Below are 21,009 nucleotides of genomic sequence, written 5' to 3'. Positions count from 1 at the left end.
AAAAATAAATGCTTCTCAGCAGAAAACTGTGTCTATGCAACACTGAAGCATGATCTTGATTGTACAGTAACAATCAATTAATATAATAAGATTAATTCTCTCGGTGTAAATGGACGTGGCCGTCATTCTCTTACGTTCGTGCTCCTCCTGCACGGCCAGGTTGACTTGGTCGATGCAAGCCTGAATGTCGTTCCAGGTGAGATAGTCGCTGCCCTCCTCTCTGGCTGCAGCCTTCAGACGCATCAGCTCATCCATGTATCTGCGGAGCATTAAGGATCACATGAACAACCTGCCACAGGTAGACGTCCCAGAATGTGTCGAGGCAGCCTGGCCTGGCTGCGGTTCGCTCACCTCTGCGCGTACTCATCCTCCACGTTGCTGAGTCCGGTGACGGAGCTGGACAGCTGCTTCCAGAGGCCGGCTCGGTCTCCGACGTTCAACGCCTCGTTCATCAGCACCACAGAGGACAGCATCTCCACGGCAACGAGCAGCTCAGGGTGGGACAGGTTGCCCTTCGGGGGAAGAAGCCTCGGATTTAATGCACGCGAGAAGACTGCTGGAGGAGGAACTTTAATACTAAAAATATCAGAAATGTGACTTTAAGAATGCAACTAGTCGTTCCAATATCAATTTAACTGTTTGGTCAATAAGAGACCATAATATAGTAAAAGGATATCAACATAATTTCCTGGGGCGATCGCTTTTAATGCTTGTTTTGTGGGAGTGTGCACCATTTGCACCGTCTGCATTGTTTTGTACCGTCTGCATTAGATTGCACATGCACACTTTATGCTCTGTCCCTTGCTTTGTACTTGCTACTCTTTGTATGATGCATATATTTATATTCCATATGTAATAATATTATATATTGTATATTTACCCCATATATTTACATCCTGATGTCCTGTATGTCGTATATATACATATTATATTTACCCCATGTTCTCATATCCTTGAATACTGCATATATACAGTGTTGCTTAAAAGTATTTGTAAAGTATTTGTATTTGTCTATAAAAATGCATAAAAATGATTTAAAACATCAGGAGATTTCTATACAAGTAGTGAAGGTAGATGAAGCGAACCCAATTAAGAAATTAAGATAAAAATAATATATTTGTCTGTTTGTTTAGTCAAAAAAATGAGCCAATATTACATATCTGTGATGTGCAAAAGTAAGTGCATCTCTAGAAGTTCATTTCAAAGCCAAATTAGAGTCCACCATCAATGTAATGAGACTCAGGTGTGGTTCAGGTCCTGGTTTAGTTTAAATAAATCAGGGATTTGTCTGATTTGTCTGATCTTCACAACACACGTTTATGGAAATGTATGACGGCAACGGACAAAGGAGCTTTCTGAGGAGCTCAGAGAAAGAGAGTTGTTGTTGCTCATCAGGCTGGAAAAGGTTCCAAAACCATCTGTAAAGAGTTTAGAACCCACAAATAATCCACAGTCAGACAGATTGAAGACAACTGTTCCCCTCCACAGGAGTGGTCCACCAACAAAGATCACTCCAGAAGAAAGATGGAAAACAGTCTGAGATCTATTTATTTATCTGTCTGTCAGTTTTGTTCCGTGTTAGACTTATTAGTTAAACATAAAACAAACTAGACTACAATACAGAACACCTGTGGTGATATAAACTGCACCCAGTCCTGTAATTTAGCCTCAAAGCCTCAAAGCCACATGGTTCCGTGTTTTCACGCCAGCAAGGTTTTTAAGGTTTGGGTTCTTTATATATCATTTATGTGTCGTACCTCCGCGCTTTGCTGCTGTAGGCTGGCTAGCTCTCTCTGGTAGAGGTCTGCAGCGCTCGGGTAGACCTGGGGCAGCTGAGCGTCGGGGTTCATCAGCTCCTCGACCGTCTTCTCTGGCACGCCGGCTGTGATGGCGGCGTTGATGCGTTCCACCGCCTTCAACACTACGCAAACACAGACAATAAAAAACAGACAGAGTTATAAGACAAGGCTCTGATGGGGTAGGAGTCGGCCGCCAAGAGTTGAGAGATAATACGATTTGAGCTCACGTTTTACGTATCCTTCTGCGATCCCATTGGCCACGTCGACACCACTCTGCAGCTCGTCCTTAGTGAGAGCTTCTCCCGGAGACGTCTAATAGGGATAAAGTCAGGAGGAGATGATGATGAGGAGACGGAGAAGCAGCAATTTTCTCAACAGACTGTTAATGTACAACGTGACCATACCTGCTCTTTATTCTCTCGGTCGCCCTGCAGCTGTTTGAGGTACCAGCCTTTGTTCTGGGGCTGCAGGTTGTGGACGCCCATGGCCTTCAGGGCCTCGTACAACTTATCCTCGTTGCCGCTCAGCAGAGCCTGCTCAGCTGCACTCGTGGCGTTGCTCACTGTTGGAGAAGGGTTGACGTTATACGAGTGTCAAACGGCCGGACGGACCTTCTCGTCCAGTGTTTTTTCTTTTCTTTTTTATTATTTTCTGCATTTTAGATTAATACCGACGACGTCTAAAATATGAAGGGACACCAACAAGAGTCAAAAAACGGCAACTGGAGTTTTTTTTGAGAAGACGTTTCACCACTCAGCCGAGTAGCTTCTTCAGTTCGAGGGGACTGGTGGGAAAATTGAGGTTTAAATAGGATTAAATGTTTACACAAACAAGCAAGTTTCCTATTTAAACCTCAAACCTCCACACCAGTCCCCTAGAACTGAAGAAGATACTCGGATGGGTAGTGAAACAACTTCTAAAAAACTCTACAAATCCAGTTGCCTTTTTGTTTACGCTTTTTTAGTGCTTTTTTAATGCTTTTTCGGCTTCATTTTGGATATACCGTGACCTGGATGACTGAGAAACTTCACAGCGGGAGTATGTAGGAGACAGAAAGTGCGAATAAAACCAGAATATGTCTTAGATTTATTCTGCTTTGATGACAGCTAGCTGACAGTCTGTGATGAACACGTGTCTGCTGCTTTGCCTTCACTTTATCGTCCAACCCGTCCCAACTGGGTTTTAGGTGTTGATGATTGTCCAGCCAGGTCCATCACTCTCCTTCTTGGTCAAACAGTCCTTACATAGCCTGGAGGTGTGTTAGGTGAGATGGGGTGTTGCTGAAGAATGCTGTGGCAGAACACACACCGTAACACCAGCTCCTCCGTTGCTTCATGGTGGGAACCACAGATGTAGAAACCTTCGCTCAACTTTTATGCATCTCACATAAATTCTTCCTTCTTCTTCTTCTGATTCACTCAGCCTCCTGCGAACTGTTGGTGTTGAGATGTGTCTGAACTTGAAGTCTAATCCTCATAATCCTCATGAGAACCAGATTCATCAGAGCGTTTGATGTTTTTTTTTTTTACTGCACTTGAGGACACATTCAAACGTCTTGAAATTTTCCAGATTAACCGACCTTCACGCGTCAAAGCGATGATGGGCTGTCGTTTCTCTTCACTTAGTTGAGTTGCTCTTGCCATAACAAGGATTAGAACTGCAGTCAAACACCGTGGACCAACCCTAAGTCTGCACAGCAACACTGACGGCGCCAAAACACATTAAGGAGGAAAGAAAGTCCACCCAAATACCGTTCCAGGTGACGACCTCCTGAGGTCGATCGAGAGGGAAATGTGCAAAAGTGTCATCAAAGCAAAAGAAATATAAAACATAAAACATTTTCTGATTAATTTACAAAGTGTTCCTTCGTAGTTTCTACCTCTTTGTCTTCTGTATTAATCTACAATGATATAAAATAAAGAAAAACTGTTGAACGAGAAGAAGAACCGCGTGCATTGTTCAGGAGTCTCACCGTTGACCGTGTTGACATTGCCCTGGATCTCAGCCTGGGTCAGAAGCTCGTCGTAGATGTCTCTCTCTGCGTCGGCGTTCTCCATTTGCTGCGAGAGTGATTTCTTTCATTTATTTGCTTCGACTTGTGGCAAAAACATAAATCACGACACATGCTGCATTTATTTATCCCTGCAAGAAAGCCGCTGTCAGAGGGGGATGGATTGATTTCATCCACCAGCCTCTGTTTATTTAAACCGGCTGCTTTAATCTTTAATGCCCAGCTGGTTTGTGTTGCTTCCACACTTTGCCATCCAATGCCAAAAGTTTCTTTCTTCAGCTTGTAGCGGCGTGTGTAATTATTTTCTAATCAAAAAGTTTTTAATTAGTATGGAAATTTCTGGCCTTTCATTTCTGGCTCTGGGAAACCAACACCCCGACATTCACCGCCCACCGGCAGCTGAGCTTCGAGGCCTCTTACCCGCTTGCGTGAGTTGGCCACCTTCTCTCCCTTGGCCCGGTACAGTGTCTCGTGGTACGTGGCGGCGGAGTTTGGATCCAGGTTGACCAGCATGGCGTTGGGGTTCTGCATAGCAGTGAGCGTTCCCTCTGGTACGCCGTGATCAATGGCCTCGTTGATGGCAATCACAGCAGCATGCACTAAGGACAGGAGAGAGGAGAGCTTCAGTGAGCTTATACACTCGCTCGCCAAAACATTAGGTACACCGGTGATGACACACGCTTCCTAATATAACAGTCCTGCATATTCATGACTGTTCTAATGTTCAGTTGATGCAGAAACGGCGTCAGAAAGGTGGTGATTCACCAGTTTTGGAGGATGTAGTTTGTGGTGCTGTTAAACTGGACTGAATTAAAAGAGTTTGTGCTATTCAGCCTAGCTCAGGGCGGAGCAGGACGCTGGATTTAGCCTGCAGAGGCTTGATCATGAATGGAAGAGTAGAATAGAATGTCTTGACGTGTCTGTTGTCACTGTTATTGCACATCGCATGTAATTATTGCACTTGTTTGTGTTGCATGTTGTTGTGAGAAATCATTGCACGTGTTTGCACATATGAAGTTACTGCAGAGATGTATGTGCAAACCCGTGATAACTTCAGATACAAATCACGAATATTACAATTACTGTAACAATAAAACAGGTTTTGTGCAAGAACGATTCGTCTGGGGAGACGATGTGCACTCCAATTGACAAAATATTAGGTATACCAGTGGAAGGAAATGCATTCTAACGTTCAGTTGATGCAGAAACTACTCGGCCTTGGCCTTGGTCACTCGGCCCAGCCCACTGACTTAAAATGGGTCTGTCAAAATATCAGGAACACGTGTCGGTACAACCAGACTCAACAGAACTATCAACCACAGCCTCTATTATACTCAAACTAACGCTGAATACCTTGAACCTTAACGAAGAGGTGACTCTGTGCAGGACTATTGTATTAGAATGTTTTCACTAGCGACACCACGTCTCACTTCACACCCGTCTGCTGCATTTAAAGGCTCGGCCAGGAGACTAATAGTTTAGTAAGAAGTCTGCAGAAAACAAACAATAAACAGATCTCCCTACTAGCAGCTCACACATGCAGTTAGCACATAGATTGTTGTAGTGTCACTACGAAAACCGATGTGTGACGATGATAATTTCTATTTCATGGCTTCTTTCAGAGCGAGGCTAGCTGTTTCCTTCTGTTTCACACTAAACTAAGCAAAACGCTTCCCGGCCAATAGTCCTCTCAGATTACGTGGGACAGGAAATAAGCCACTATATTTTAATTTATTGAATATGAGATTAGATTTCTTTATGGAGCTGCAGCTAAAGGTGGCGAACCGTCGGAAAGGAGTTCACTAGTAGCTAGTAGCGTGGATTAATAGGGATGAATTTGCTTTTAACATATGAAAAAGTATTTATTCTATTGCAACTTTAAAGGAAAGAGAGTGATAAAGTAGAGGAGGAATCATTATCCTGGAAGTTTGGAGGAACTTTGTCTATGAAAATAAGACAAAAATAACCTCTATTCAGAGAGAAATTAGGTTTGTGCTTAGAAAACTAATTGGGTTTTCTTTGGTGAACATTTGTAAAGTGCAAAGTATTCTTGCATTCTAATTATCAAAGCATGCGCTGATTAAGATCGTGCCCTCGCCCCGTGACACCCTCGCCCCCCCTCTCACATGCAGCCTCGTCCACAGAGAGCTCGTTGGCCAGGATCCCGCCGATCTTGCTGAAGGCGGGCATCTGGATTCCATACTTCTCCAGCTCACTCTTCATGTTGTTGATCTCCTCCTCTGGGAAGAGACAGAGCAGAAGGAACAGATCCGTCCAGTGAGAAAAAAAAAAGAAGAAAAAAGAGTAAGAGGAGCAAATGTGGGGATGTGGGGGGGGGGGGGGGGGTGGAAGCTGGGGAAGTGAGAGACTGTGGAGACAGACTGTTCCTGGCTCACGGGTGATAATCAGATCTCTGGGACTGGCTCTGGGGCAGGGAGCAGAGCGGGAACACAACGGAACAGGAAAAGCTCTCACAATTACTAATGACTTTCACATTTCCAGCGGCTCCTCCGGTGCCCTTTACTCTCAGAGCTGCTTTCAGGGAGCACACGGATTCGGCACATTTTAAAAAAAAACAACCCGTGTTAAACTCTGGCAACGCCTGTGTGACGCTCCGGACTCAACACCACAGATAAGTGGGTTAGCAGAGACTCACAGGACACACACAGGACTCACGTTCAAGGCCGCATGCTTACCCGTGAAGTCCACTTTTCCGTACAGGTCCTGGATCTGAGGGGCCAGGCCCAGCTTGAACAAGTACAGGCTGCAGGAGGAGACACAGGACAAGTCATTAGGAAACAGGACACAGCCGGCAGCAGCAGCAGCAGCAGCAGAAGACAGGAATGTCAAACAAGGCCGGGGACAGCGCAGCATCAAAGGCGAGACGAATCACGTCTTCGCTACGACTGCGGCAGCATAAATCAGAGGAGGTGTGAGCGGTTCAAAGGCTCAGGTTGAGCCACGGTTTAAGAAACAGACGTTTTGTTAAAGTACCAGGCTGTCGCTGCAGATTAGCGAGGGGCAGCTGCTGGCATCTGCTTCATCACATCGTGAGGAAAACAATAAAGCTCAGACACTTTTTATATTTATATTTAAAAACAGCATAATAGAATTCAAGTCTAATGACTTCACACGTGGCAGACTTCATTTAATTGTGCAGAGGAGGATCAGAGAGCAGAACGACGTGCATAAATATTATCATCTTATAATGTAGCTGCACAGCTGCTCAAGATAAACCACTGGACAAAGGATGTTTATAGCATACAGATGTCTTTAAATTTAAATTTGAATGAGGACACTTTTACATGGACACTATGTAAACCATGTGAACTCTTGATGTTGCTGGTTTCTCTCTGGTTACTGGAATAAATCCATTCTCTCTGAGCATGTCTGCTCCACGTGGAGTAAACATCAGGTGAGGGACAGAAACATGGATGAACCAAGATGGAATCATTGTGGACAGAGAAGTTGGAGACGTGGAGACATCCTGGTTCATCTTCTAAGACTCTACACATTCAGGGTTGGACACTAACATGGAGGAGAACATACTTCATACTCTTTTCTTCATCTTTATCCTTCTCATCCTTCTTCTTCATCAGCATATTTTCCCCTTCTCTTTCTTTCTTGTCTTTCTCCTCCTCCTCCTCATCCTTTCTTCTACTCCTCCTCCTCCTCCTCCGTTTCTCCCTCTCCCTCCTTCCTTTTTCTCATCCTCGTCCATCAGTAAAGTCTTTTTTGACTTCTTCTTCTTCCTCCTCCTCCTTCTTGTTTCCTTCCTCCCCCTTCCTCTCCTCTCCTCCTTCTCCCTCTTACTTTGAAGATGAACCAAGCTGGAATCCATGTGGACGGCAACGTTGGAGACGCGGAGACATCTTGGTTTGTCTTCTAAGACTCTAGATATTCGGGGGTTGGACACATGCGGAGAATATACTTCTTCTCTTTCCCCTTTTTCATCCTTGTTTTCCTCCTCCTATTTCCTCTTCTCCTCCTCCTCCTTCTCCTCATCCTCTCTCCTACTCCTCCTCAGTCTCCGTTTCTTCCTGTCCTTCCTTCCTTCTTCTACTCGACAGGTGTCAAACACGTGGCCCATCAGAGGGTCTAATTAAATAGAAGACTGCTATTCCTGATTTGTCCACTGTTTTAGTAAGACAAGTGGACAGAAAGACAACACTGAGACCCAGGACTGAACAGAAATGTGCCCAAATGGAGTTGTCTTTATTTATAGGTTATCATGTTGTTATGTAACTGGTCCGTTCTGCCTGAGGTCAAACTGGGGCTGTATGTGGCTACTAAACTAAACCCCTCCTTTACTCTATCAGTTCAGTGTTGTTGATTAAGATGGAGAAAAAACTTCTTCTTCTTCTTCTGTTCTATTTCCAGCTGCACAGCTGCAGAACCACGTTGTCAACAAAGTCCTACAGTGACTGATCAGGTTGGAAGATAAACTGTCCATGTAAACACAGTCAACGTTGTTTCTAGCTGTTAAAGCCCAAATATACACACCAACACCCTGCCTCTGCTCCACCATGGCTTCCTGACATCGAAGGCCTCTGCATCCACTTCACCTGAGCTGGAATGCTCCATTAAAACAACCTGCTCTGTTCCACTGAATGCCTTTCTGCTGAACAACTGCACCGTTCACCTTATAAAAGCTTTAAAAAAACAAGCTCGCACCAACAACGCGTACGTCCAGGGAGCAGCAACAGTTTGCAGTGAATGAAGGGAATTCATGCCATTTAAAAAACACACACTGACGTGATTGTTCTCCCTTCTAAAAGCTTTCGGGAGCAAATTGGCAGAGGAAGAATCCGATAACACAAACCTGAGGGCGTGTATGCAGTAGATGCAGCGTGGCATGTTCTTTCTGTCGTATATGTCTGTGGTTTCGGGGTAGAAGATCTGAAACACAGAGCGGGTTAATGAGGACAAGCACGATTCAGGCCGTCATGTCACAGCACGCGAAGCGATTCAGGATGCAGGATTACACAACGTAAATGTGCGATCACACGCCCTGGCACCGTCGCAGCCGAGGCTACGGAGAGTTTCTGCCCGAGCTGCCAGTCGGTGATATTCTGGGCTCGTATATTTTATTTTTCCTGCCAACGTAATGACAAGTATTCAGTTTCTTAGGAGGGTGTGTGTGTGTGTGTTTTCACAGGATGGAAACTTCTCTATAATAGGGTACTGTTTACTTCTATTAGAGTGTCTAATCCTTTTAAGGGCCTTCAAGGGCCATTTCTGCATATTTCCTATGAAACAGTTTCACTGGAAGGATTTACTATTCCAGGCTTCAGCTCATTATACCACAGTATGAAATTCAACTACTAACAGAGCTTGTTGCAGACCTTTTATTTTTTTTTTTTGCTATAAAATATAACTTCATTCATGATCTTATAAAAGCCTGGCGTTTCCTCCAAAGACATAGCTCATACAAGCCAGTAACACCTGAGCAGCCTTGTTAAATCTTTAATATTGGAGCTTTGACAAAGGAATCTTTCAAAAATGTACTTTAACTTTATCTCAAGCAAAACTCAAATCCGTTTCCATACTGCTCTGACACTAACCGGCACCATTCACCGCCTTGGAGGCAGGAAATCGATCCCAAACCAAACTGAGCATGAAAAGCGAAACCAGACGTTTATAGATCTGCTATGAATCGTGGCAGCAGGTTCTTTTGCAGGTGAGAGCGGGTTGTGTGTCGGAGGTGGAGCTCACCTTCGGCAGACCCTTCTCCGCCATGGCGTTGAGCCACTGGATGACATTGTCTGTGTGTCTGAAATGGAGACCGGTCGCCTGTAAAAGAAAGAAAGAAAGAAACCAAACGTCAGAGAAGAACAAGGAGGCTTCAGTCTCACCTAAAAGGCTTCGGTCGTCATGGTGACAGGACAGGAAGTGGAAAACGATGGGCCAACTGGTCTACTACACATCAAAAACATAAAACTAAACTTTTTAGACTCAAGACTTAGAGAACCACAAATATACACTGATCAGGCATAACATTATGACCACCTTCCTAATACTGCGTAGGTCTCCCTTGTGGTGACTCATCAGAGAATGGACATGGGCCTTCTGAGGGTGTCCTGTGGTGTCTTGCAACACAATGTTGTTAGTGGGGGGCCTTTGAGGGGAGGGGCCTCTGTGGATCATCCCACAGATACTTGATCAGTTTGGGATCTAGTGAATTTGGAGGCCAGTTCTTCATGTTTTTTTTAGTTGTTCCTAAAGTGTTTTTGTGTGTGTGTCTGTGTCAGGCTGCATCCTGCTGGGGATGGCTGCTGCCATCAAGGAGTGTCATTGCTATGGGGTGGGGGTGCCTGGTCTGGTCTAGGTGGGTGCTACATGTCTAAGTAACATCCACACCAATGAATGCCAGGTCCAGAAGTTTCCCAGCAGAACACTGAACTGTCACAAGATGTTATTCACTTCTCCTGTCAGTGGTCATAATGTTGTGGCTGATCTGTGTATCATCAATTAAGACTTGTGATTGTTCTCAGTGACGTTATATATAAGAAGAAGCTACTTGGATGAAACGTCTACAGGTCCAGTCATCCTTGTTTTCAACTTCCTTCCTTTGTTTTTTTTTTTTTATACGACTTGTTTTGTGTCTAGCGCTCCACAAAAGTGTTTTGTCTGCGTTTCTAAAGCTAAGTCTCCTTTTGTCTTCCAAACAGTTCAGGTATTTTGTGTAGACTCTATAAAAGCTATAAAAGCATATCTCTGTTAAAAATACTCAGCCAAGCATAGTTTTAGAAAGGTCTCAACGCCCACATGCTCCACGCGAGCATTGTTGGCTCTGTATTTATATATATATATTATCTAAGTTTGAGTTCAGCCTCAGTGGTTTTACAGTGATGTTATTTTCATTCTAGCTGTGGCTGTTTTTATTCCGGTTTCTTAGTGATGATCTTAGAGGAGTACTGTACATTTCTACCAGAATAAGATCCTCAACAACACTCTCTGGTTCATGAGCAGATTAGTCTTTCTTTATTGACGTTTCTAAGTCAAACTCCAAGCAGGTGATGTTTTTAACATATGTACATATTTCTTTTCCATTTAATCTTCTTACAGCCCAGTTTTTTTTTCTGCCCAAAGCACATTAACATAGCATGGGAATTGCACACAACAGTTGCAGAAACTGTTTGTCCAAAGGTCTCATATACGTTTTAAGATTTTGACAGCGTGCGTTCACCTTGTAGCGCGTCTGCTCGCGGTCATAGATCTTCTTGAGGGAAACTGTGCGCGGGGCAAAGAAGTTGCCCAGCTTGGCCAGGTAGACGCCGTTCCTCAAGCCCTCCTCCAGCTCCGTTGTCGGAGGCAGCTCCTCGTCCAGGCAGGCCTCCATCCATCTGCAAGGAGAACGGCAACACATGTTATTTACAATCAATTACAAGGAGGAGCAAACACATACTAAGGCTCATGTAATTATAGCTGCTGGACCGTTTTTATCTGTTTTTACAAAAGCTAATGAATGTTGCGCGATGGGATGTCCTGTAAATATACAGCACTGTTCAGGGTTACGTCAACTTCCACAGTAACTTAATTGCCGCATGCAGGCACAGTTTACCCTGCAGTCAAACAAGTTAACGCAGCAACGTTGTGAAACTGAGAGTACAGTTCTGACTGTGCAGTCTGAGGATGTGGAGGTGCCCAAAGGTTACATTTAAATTCAAGTAGCTTAACATTTATACAAAGAAATTTGCGCTTAAGCATTTAAAAGTCACTCCTCTTAATCACATCAAGTGATTATTACTTGGCGCCTGTTTCCTGTTGATTAAATAAGATCTGAAAGAATGACGTTAGACGACTGGTGCATGCAAGTCAGGCTGCTGCAGTCAACTGATTATATTTTACCACTTCTCCTTCTCGTGTAGAACGACACGAACAGGTTTATTGTCTGACTGTCCAACAACCTGGAAGCTCAGCCTCAGCTCAGACAATATTAAAATACCAAGAGTATGAAGATTTTTTAATTAATAATAATCATTTTTTTTTTCCTTTATTGATCTGTCATCCAACTCTGCCACAGACATAGAGGAATATGAACAATACACCAATCAGCCACAACATTATGACCACTGACAGGATAAGTAAATAACATTGACCATCTTGTGACAGTTCAATGTTCTGCTGGGAAACTTCTGGACCTGGCATTCATTGGTGTGGATGTTACTTAGACATGTAGCACCCACCTAGACCAGACCAGGCACCCCCACCCCATAGCAATGACACTCCTTGACGGCAGCAGCCATCCCCAGCAGGATGCAGCCTGACAGCCTCTCAGGGAAGTCCAGATTTAGTTTTTACCCCCGCTCTGACTCTGATTGCCATCATCTAATATCTCGATCTGATTCCTCCTCTGGTGATTCATTAAAGCCTTATCTTATTCCATTGCGCAACCTGTTTTTGCTGCTAATAAACTTCCAAATCAATCAGATACAGGCGCCTGTACGCCTGACAGCTGAACAGCTCTGCGACACATTGAGAGAAACATCACTCATTTCTCTTTTATTTTACAGTCGTGCAAAATAAATAACGGTAAAGCGAGCACATTGGCTCTTATCTGAAAAAAAATACTCAATGCCAGATGGTTTTAACAAAAGAAACCAGTTAATTAACATTATGAATGGCTCTGTGGTGTGTGGCTAACGTTCAGACTGTCACAATAAATACTAGATAAATACACAATTCTGCTTAGATCGGCATAATTGAACTATAGAGAGTAAATGTTGGATTTTGGTTACAGCAGCCGTAAAACAAGCACAAAGGATCTGGTTTGGCTATGTGCTCATTCCAAACAGTTCAAAGTTTGACCGTTAAAACATTACGAAGGAGAAAATGAAACTGCGATTGTGCATCTAAGTTAATTTTCCCAGTAAAACAAGGTCAAACTGGTGCACAAGACACTATCACAGGAGTGAAACCGCACAACTGTCCCTCACGTCTTCACCCTGTCTTTATCCGCACAACACAACAATGGAGGATTATTAATTCCTCACCATTGAAGAGCTGCAGCTGCTCCGAGATAACAAACAGCTAACCTGGCCCACAGTAACCTCTTAAGAGTTCCCAGCATTCCTCATGGGTGACATTTCATTTCTTTTAGGTCATATTAAGGAGTCACATTCCTGCTGTGTGCCCGAGTCAGCCCTGGGCCACAGAGGAGACCTGCTGAGCCCTCACACTGGGGGCGGGGGGGGGGGGGGGCTGGTGGACCAGATTCCACCACCAAATGCCATCACCGTCCCATAATCTACGCACGTAGCCAGCCAAAAATAAACGCATAAATTAACTAGGAAGCAGCAAACTCGACTCCGTTACACATAAATCTGTTAAATAATCATCTAAGCCGCTTCAGATCATTCCGACTCGACGACTCCCATTGTCTAGAGCGGATTTAAAAGAAAAAAAGAGGAAGAGCAAGCTTGGATTTCTAGGTCGTACAGACAGCCCTGTCATATATACATAATACAATCAGTGTTTGAACACGTCGCTCAGTTTACTCAGAGTCAATCCAGTTCTGTAGCTGCGTTCTGTGGCATTTCCTCCTTCTATAGCTATAAAAACTGACTCCACATCAGCTGCCCAACCTCAAGGACTAGTTTTTTCTCCATCTTAATCACGTCAGTGCTCCTCCATACATATATTTTTGCACCTTATCAAGTATCTATGTATACCTATACCTAAATCTAGATATATTTTCTTATCTTACACCTCTTATTTTTGTTGCCTCATGCAGCAAATTAAATCTATGGCTGCACGTATTCTTCTCTTTATGACTAGTATCATATTCAGCTGCGCCCTGCTCTATTAAGGTTGTCAAATATCGGCTCCGCTTATGAAAACCTTGACTTTATCATCGGCGAGGAGGACAGACAGAGCGAAGACAAACACGGCCTTTTGATAAAGGCAAACAGTAATCTGCTGAGAAAACACTCCCACTCGACAGTAACTAAAGGCTTTGTCAGGCGGCAACAAGGTTAACTATATCCTGAGTGAGATTAAAAGATTCCTTTCCTCCCACAGACGGACCCCCCTCCTCGTCTGCAAGCACACGCTTTCATTTACTGGAGCTGTGAGGACCGTTCAGGGATTTGCTAACTTCTACAAACTGTTGTTAGGACACTTGGTTCTCATGCACACACATGAAGGCACGTTCACACCCACACTTTTCGCAGCGCAGAGGCCAGCAAACCACCAGCTGAAACAACTTCCCTCTCAGGAAGTCGTGACACGACCCGTCCGGACAGACCTGCTATTGATGCCGAGGTGACCCAGCCACGGCGCAGCGGCCTGGGCCTGCCAACCAGGAACAAGCCCCGACTTTCACTCCACACTGGACCAGTGAAAGGCCCCATAAAGACGACTAAGTAATGGCTCTTTTATCAAGGCTACACACCCTTTCCAGGCTTGCACAAACACACACAACACAGACACGGACACACCCTCCACTTAACCAGTAAGAACTGCAGCTATGAACGGGATTTCAGAATGTCGACAGCAGAGAGCAGCCAAAATAAATGTTAAGTTGATCAGGCATGTCTACGGTCAAACAAAAAGAGACAAGTATGAAAGTCTGGAATCTGCAGAATTACTCTCAACATAAATACAAGACAGATAAAAAGATATGAGAGTCGTCCGGGACATGCCGTTTGAAGGCAAAAGCTACATTCACGTCATACCGAACAGATCATAACAATGAGCAGCCGAGTGAAAAAGAAAAACACGATACTAATTATGATTATAAGTTGGAGACACTGAGTATTTGTCACATTACATTAAAACGTCTGCAGGGTCTGGCTTCAACAGCTTCAACGCGGAACATAAATTACAATTTAATTACATGCTCACGCAGGCCAAAGTGCGAAAGTATGATAGAGGAGGGGCGATATGGCCGCGAAGATCTTAAATCTGTCTTTTATACTGTTCAGGATCATAAACGATGCAGTGATGCAGCTTGGGCTCAGATCAGTGGTGTGAAATGAGTGGTTAGATTAAACAATTAAATATGAGTGATTATTTTCATTATAATCAACACTTGACAATAAGATTTTTTTTAAATAACTTCTTAATGAGGAAACTGAATTACAAGATAGATATCAAATATATGGCTAATTAAAATGAATCTCAACGGTATACAGTTTGTATTTGGCTTCTACAATGTGAATTTAAAGGAGCTACTGCACAGCAAGATAGTAATTAGCATAAGTGGCTAGCCAGTGGTATAGCATTGATGTAGCTGCAGTTTGTGTTAGCAGACATTGTTACCTATGAATTAGAGGAGATATGTTGTTTACCTTCACCAGTATTGTTAATTATTGTCAATTTTGTAGTCAAATCAAACCACTCGCTAAAAACAGACACATACCAAGCATAGCTATACTCCAGCGAACATAACCGCACTCCACCTAGCAACGCTACGCTCCATGTAGCATAGCCATACCGTAGCTAACACGGCCACATTCTAGCTACTTTAGCCACACTCCAGCTAGTGGAGCTACAATACAGATAGTATAGTCACACGTCATTTAGCATTTCCAGCTAGCATTGCTGCAATTCAGCTAGCATAACCATGCTTCATGGAGCATAAACTAAACCTACAATAGTCACACTCAAGTTAGCACAGCAAAATCACATCAAAGATAGCATAGCCACATTCCAGGGAGCACAGCTACACTCCAGCTAGCATGGCAACAGCCATACTATAGCTATTATTTATAAAATGTAAGATCATTTAGTCTCTAATAAATATAGTATGGTTTCAGTATATTTGAAAGAAATTAATCTTTTAATTGCAAGTAGGACTACTAGACAGGAGAATGAGATTATTGTTGATGTCATAATGGCTGCAAGGTCAAAATCAGTCTCATGTCTCATTTATTTTTGTGCAGTCAATCTATATTTTTTATAGAAATCGTGTGATGTTATTTCAAGATTTTTTTTAATTAATTGTACTCTTTTGTGCAATCTAATTGATTGCAGCAGCACATTTCTCAAAATTTGTTTCAGATAATATCTAACAGTGCTACTAAAAGCACACATGAGAACACCGGGAATTGTTCATCTCATCCCTTCTCAGATCCCGCATCCTTTCAGGAAGCTGAAGCCAGCGTCGAGTTCAGAGGTCAGCCTCATAGGAAGAGCTCTGCTACCGACCGCTGTCTCTCCAGGAAGACGCACTGATTCCTCGCCAGTGATCCGAGGTACATCGGATTCTGTCCTCAGACGCCTTGACTCGACCATAGCTTTCCCTGCAGCGTGGCTTTACTGGGACAGTATACAGCTATGGTTTTCTTTGCTGCACTTTATTAACGTTCAGGAGATTTCAGTTATATGCTTCCTCTTTCCCAGGTTTCACTCTGCAGCCGTTAATGTTTAATAACGGCTAGATAACATGGGCTTACCCTCGCACATTACAAGCCTCGTTATTGCCTTGTTATTGTGCTGCGAAGCGGCATTGTACCCTTAGTCCCTCTCAGGGAGCGGCCTAATGGGTTTCAGTGGCTCATTGTTTTGGAAATTTGGGTCAGTGCAGTAAAGAAACAATAACAGTACTCCACTGTATTTAGAGTGACGTTATCATTAAATCATTACCTTTTCACAGTACAGTAATTAAACCGGTTTAGTTCTCTGAAAAATCTAGGTTCTATTTCAGATGAGACTGTGTTATTTCTACATAATTTAAGTAGAAATATTTCGATATTTCACTTGTAGCCAGGAAGCGACACACTCACGGTGGAAAATGTCAACTCAGCATGTTAGTCTTATGACCGCACTAAGTACATAACTGAACTTTATCATAACTGAATCATGCTCCTAGGAGTTTTTTTTCAAGCATCAACACATACAGTACTAGATGTACTGTAACTCATTGTTAAATTGTGCAGCATGGAAATACACATGGACAATGTTCCTCCGTTTTCCCACTTTTCTTTTGAAAAAAAACAAAAAAAAAACAAGACTGTTGCAGGTTATCACACATCCTGCCAGACGAGAACCAAAAACAAAGCCTGGAAACTCAGCGTTCTGGGTAAACACTGTCAAAGAGAAACATAAAAGAGCTAACATTGACTTTTATTAACAGTTATTTTTCATGATTGCTTGAGAGAAACTATTATAAAATGACACATGAACTAATAATGACTTTTAATGTGACAGAGCTGCAGGAAAATGCTGCAGGAAGTAGAAAATGATTGGGTAGTTGTCGTGCTGGTACAATTAGTTTATTAATTAGCTTATCAACAAGGATCAACACACTTTCTGTAACGCAATTATCAACAAAGATCCCCTCTCATTCTGTCAGACGAAGCAAGCAATTTAAAAAAGCACGCTTTGAGCTTTGGGAAGCTGTGAAGCCATGTCTTTTCTGATACTGTGCAGACATCATCATCAGCAGAATAACTGACAATTAAATTGATCAACAGTAGCAGTTAAACTATCCATGTGTCTGGTGGCTTTTGTTATGTAGGGGAAACCCCCACGGTGCACATGTCCTCAAAGGACCAGAAACCCATATAATTCAGGCATTACTAAGGTCAGACGTCATGTTAATAAACAGAGGCAATGATAGAACAGCAGGAAAAGGGTGGGTGGAGAGGTTAACTGTAGCCTATGTACAGATGGTAAAATGGAGGCGTATTCAGTTCTTAGCTCTGAGAAAAGTGCATGTGTTAAATCAAAACGAGAGACTTGACCAAACCTCAATCACAGTCTAAACCAGTGTTAAAATGCCAGCTATAATTAAGCTAACACAGCCCCACTCCAACACAACAACTCTCCAGCTAGTGTATCCACACTCCAGCTAGCTAGTTAGCATTGCCATGTAGCATAGCCACACTCCAGGTAGCATAGCCACACTCTCTCTGCCATAGTTATGCTCTGGCTGGCATAGCCACATTACATGTAGCATAGCCAACCAGCGTAGCTACACTCTAGCTAGCATTGCCACACTCCATGTAGCATAGCCAACTAGCACAGCAACACTCTCTAGCATACATGCTCCAGATAGCATAGATACATTCTAGCTAGTGTAGCATAGCCACACTCGAGGTAGCATAGCCATACCCCCTCTACCGTAGCTCTGCTCTAGCTGGAATAGCCACATTACATGTAGCATAGCCAACCAGCGTAGGTACACTCTAGCTGGCATACCCACAGTACATGTAGCATAGCCAACTAGCACAGCAACACTCCAGCTAGCGTAGACACTCCAGATAGCATAGATACACCCCTGCTAGCATGGCTGTACACCATGTAGCATAGCCACACTACAGCTAGCAAAGCCACAGCCTCTTAACTACTCTACCGTTATTTTTACGCTTATAAAATTTAAGAATAATTCAGCTTCTAACAAAAAGCTTCTGATAAGTCGAGAAAACACCCCAGTGTAGATGTCAACATACTCTCTAAAGACCAGAAACACATAAATCAGGCATTACAAGGCTAAACGTCACGCTAATTTTAGAGGCACTGATATAAAAGCAGGAAAAGGTTGAGTGGCGACAACGCACCACCAGTACACAAAGTGTTGGGACTTTTCAACAATGCTCTGTTCTGCATTGTCCTCGGTTTTATAAATGCATTTGTGCGTCTATATTTGCCCGAAAAGCTACAAGGGGGAAGAAGCATGTGTGTTTACAGAACAGCTGGAAAGGTGTGTGTGTACAGATGGTAAAATGGAGACTAATTAAAGACTTGGCTTTAAGAAATGTGTGCACGTTAAACCAAATAGACTGCCGTTAAACCGGTGTTGCACAAGGACAAAGTGGTGAGTTGGAGCGATGGGAGAAAACCAGGAGGAAAAAAAAAAGAGGAATGAGTGCCAAATTGTCCATTACATGCTTTGCTGCAACATTGGAATCCATGCACCAACTGACCTCTCAACACTCACATGAGCAGCTGTGAAATGTTGGGTTTAAATATGGGTCATAATCAATGTGTTAAGACAAAAAAATAAGAGTCAGGGCTGCTGCTCTTCATGTGATTTTTGTGAAAGCATCAACTCAGATCTGCTCCATATACACCTTTATTGTCCCTGTTCAGTCTGTTCACATGAAAAAATATGAATATCCAAATAATCTTTACTATTTTAAACTAATGTCTCAGTTTAAAACAGTTGCAAAGGCTTTTCTTTTGAGTTAAAAACGCAAGTTAAAGGCCGTGACCTTTGGCCCATTGCCGGCGCTGGAGGCCTCCCTCTGAGCACAATCGTCCATTACATCTGACCTGCTGCGTTACAGCCATTACTGTCCACAGCTGAGTTCAGCGGAGTGCAAACACCAGCTGGGGGCTGATGTACAGGCTGTAAAAACAGAAATCCAAGCAGACACCGAGTCGGCTCAGCTCTCAGGCCCCCCGTTCAGACAATCAGACCATGCACAGCCGGGGAAATGAGTGGCCAGCTTAAAGTACCCATGTGAACACACCCAGATTGGCAATGAGGATGCATTTGACTGATCTAATCTGATCTCAGTCCACATTTGGAGGCAGTCTGGGACACATTTGACCTCATTCCTTAGGTAGTGTGAACACACAATGAGTCCTGGAACCACGTATGAGTTTTAATTCAAATTTAATTAATGAATGAGTACGTAAAAACGTAATTCAGTGGGAGAGACTTTGCATCTGGTTCCAAAATATGTATCACAAGTCATGCAACCACACACACACACACACAACAAACAGCTGTTCATGGTTCTGATCCAACAGTAGCAATTAATCAGAGACGGCAGCTGTTCAAATATTCTACTGTGAAACTCAGATCAGATCTCAAAGTGGCGGCCAGGGACGCATTTAAATTCCCCTGGTGTGGCCGCAGGTACTTAACGCCGCCTATTTGCTTAGGCAGGACGTTAATCCGAGGACTGAACAGGACCTTTAGGAGGATTCAAAACGCTGCTCCCGGGCTGTGACAGAAATCCAAACTGGAAAAGTAACTCGTGGCGTCGGGTTTCACAGGCGGCAAGGTGAGACGCCAGTGGAGGAGGGGCGATTCCTGCAGGGCCTTTATGTATTGCCGAGGCCCTCTCCCTTTTCATTCCCCTTTTTATTCCTCACAGTTTACTGCCAGGCCGAGTGACTCACAGGTCTGGTTTTCTGGAAAGGTTTCCCAGGAAACAACCACCAGGTAGCCTGTACACAGAGCCCTACATCTCAAAAGGCACTTTCACAGCAGAGTAATGTTGGTTTAGGCAACCACTCTGAAAGACTACTCTTTCTGTTTCTGAGAAAGAAACTATTCCTCCAGTTTTTTTTTTTAGCCCGAGCAGCACTGAATGTTCTGGGTCTGCTGTTCCAGAGTGAAATATCTTGACAAATATTGGAAGAGTTGTCAGAAAAATGTAGCACAGACAGATGCTCAATAAAGATTCCTCTTTCTTTGTATTTTCCGTTATGCAAAGGTTTTTTTCTTTTACTTTGACCCACTTTGGTGTGTATTAGTTGCTCCAACTACCATTTTAAACTAAAAGTTCCGCGTGTAAGTGTTAAAAGCGTGTTTCCAGATCTAAAGGGTAAAGTCCAAAACCCAAAAATGATAATTTTATTAGATAAAAGGAGAAGAATATTCACATTTCGATCCAGAATTTCAGACAGACTCCATTTTTCTTAAATAACTGAAAGACCAAATCGACCAAATAAGTCACTATCTGATGAGTCACGCAATTCTTTCCGCTCCGTATAAAGAGAAATAATAACCCAACAGATGTGAAAGGCTTCACAGCTGTTGTTTACAGGGGAGCCGGTAGGTCAACCCATCAGACTCAGTCGTCTGAGGACAGATCCTATCACTATTGAGAAGGTTTTAACACATCGCTCTTGTGCCATTGTCCTCATACCAACAAACACAATGCCGGGGCCTGAAGTTACATAATATTCATTGCAGCAGCAGCAGCGGCTACACACAAGAGAGTTTGGAAACTTTGATGAAAACAGGAAATTACAGGCAAAAGGCCAACATTTCAGGATGTGAAGGGCGAGAGGAGAAGAAGGAACTTCTGGTAAAGCTTTAAACTAAACCTTAATCTTTAATTTGAGAATTTAAGCCGTCTATCTACATAAATCCGCTCTTTGTTTCTGCAAAGCATGCATGTCTTTCTCCAAAACTTCTCAGAGTCTCAGTGTTGTGGGTTTCAGATAACAAGCAGGAAGCAAACAAGGAAGGAAGGGTTTAATCGACAATATGACACAAGATACACAACACAA

At 43.3% G+C, this 21,009-nt stretch overlaps 1 protein-coding gene across 1 annotated transcript in view; it reads right to left on the bottom strand.

Annotated features, from left to right (window-relative positions):
• The window catches only part of iqgap1 (IQ motif containing GTPase activating protein 1), a 54,284-nt gene that overhangs the window by 21,242 nt on the left and 12,033 nt on the right, over window positions 1-21,009 (bottom strand). The window contains exons 3-14 of the mRNA XM_084541633.1: window positions 11,000-11,156; window positions 9,526-9,603; window positions 8,633-8,709; window positions 6,507-6,574; window positions 5,937-6,050; window positions 4,231-4,409; window positions 3,772-3,859; window positions 2,204-2,361; window positions 2,027-2,111; window positions 1,758-1,921; window positions 352-512; window positions 135-259 (exon numbers count right to left, since the gene is read on the bottom strand). Coding sequence (XP_084397759.1) covers window positions 135-259; window positions 352-512; window positions 1,758-1,921; window positions 2,027-2,111; window positions 2,204-2,361; window positions 3,772-3,859; window positions 4,231-4,409; window positions 5,937-6,050; window positions 6,507-6,574; window positions 8,633-8,709; window positions 9,526-9,603; window positions 11,000-11,156 — 1,454 coding nt within the window. The remainder of the gene's footprint in view (window positions 1-134; window positions 260-351; window positions 513-1,757; window positions 1,922-2,026; window positions 2,112-2,203; window positions 2,362-3,771; window positions 3,860-4,230; window positions 4,410-5,936; window positions 6,051-6,506; window positions 6,575-8,632; window positions 8,710-9,525; window positions 9,604-10,999; window positions 11,157-21,009) is intronic.

This window comes from Chelon labrosus (genome assembly GCF_963514085.1).
Source record: "Chelon labrosus genome assembly, chromosome: 3".
In the NCBI taxonomy this organism is placed as follows: Eukaryota; Metazoa; Chordata; class Actinopteri; order Mugiliformes; family Mugilidae; genus Chelon; species Chelon labrosus.
The sequence above is the reverse complement of the archived record's forward strand: the minus strand, read 5'-3'. Positions and strand labels throughout refer to the sequence as shown.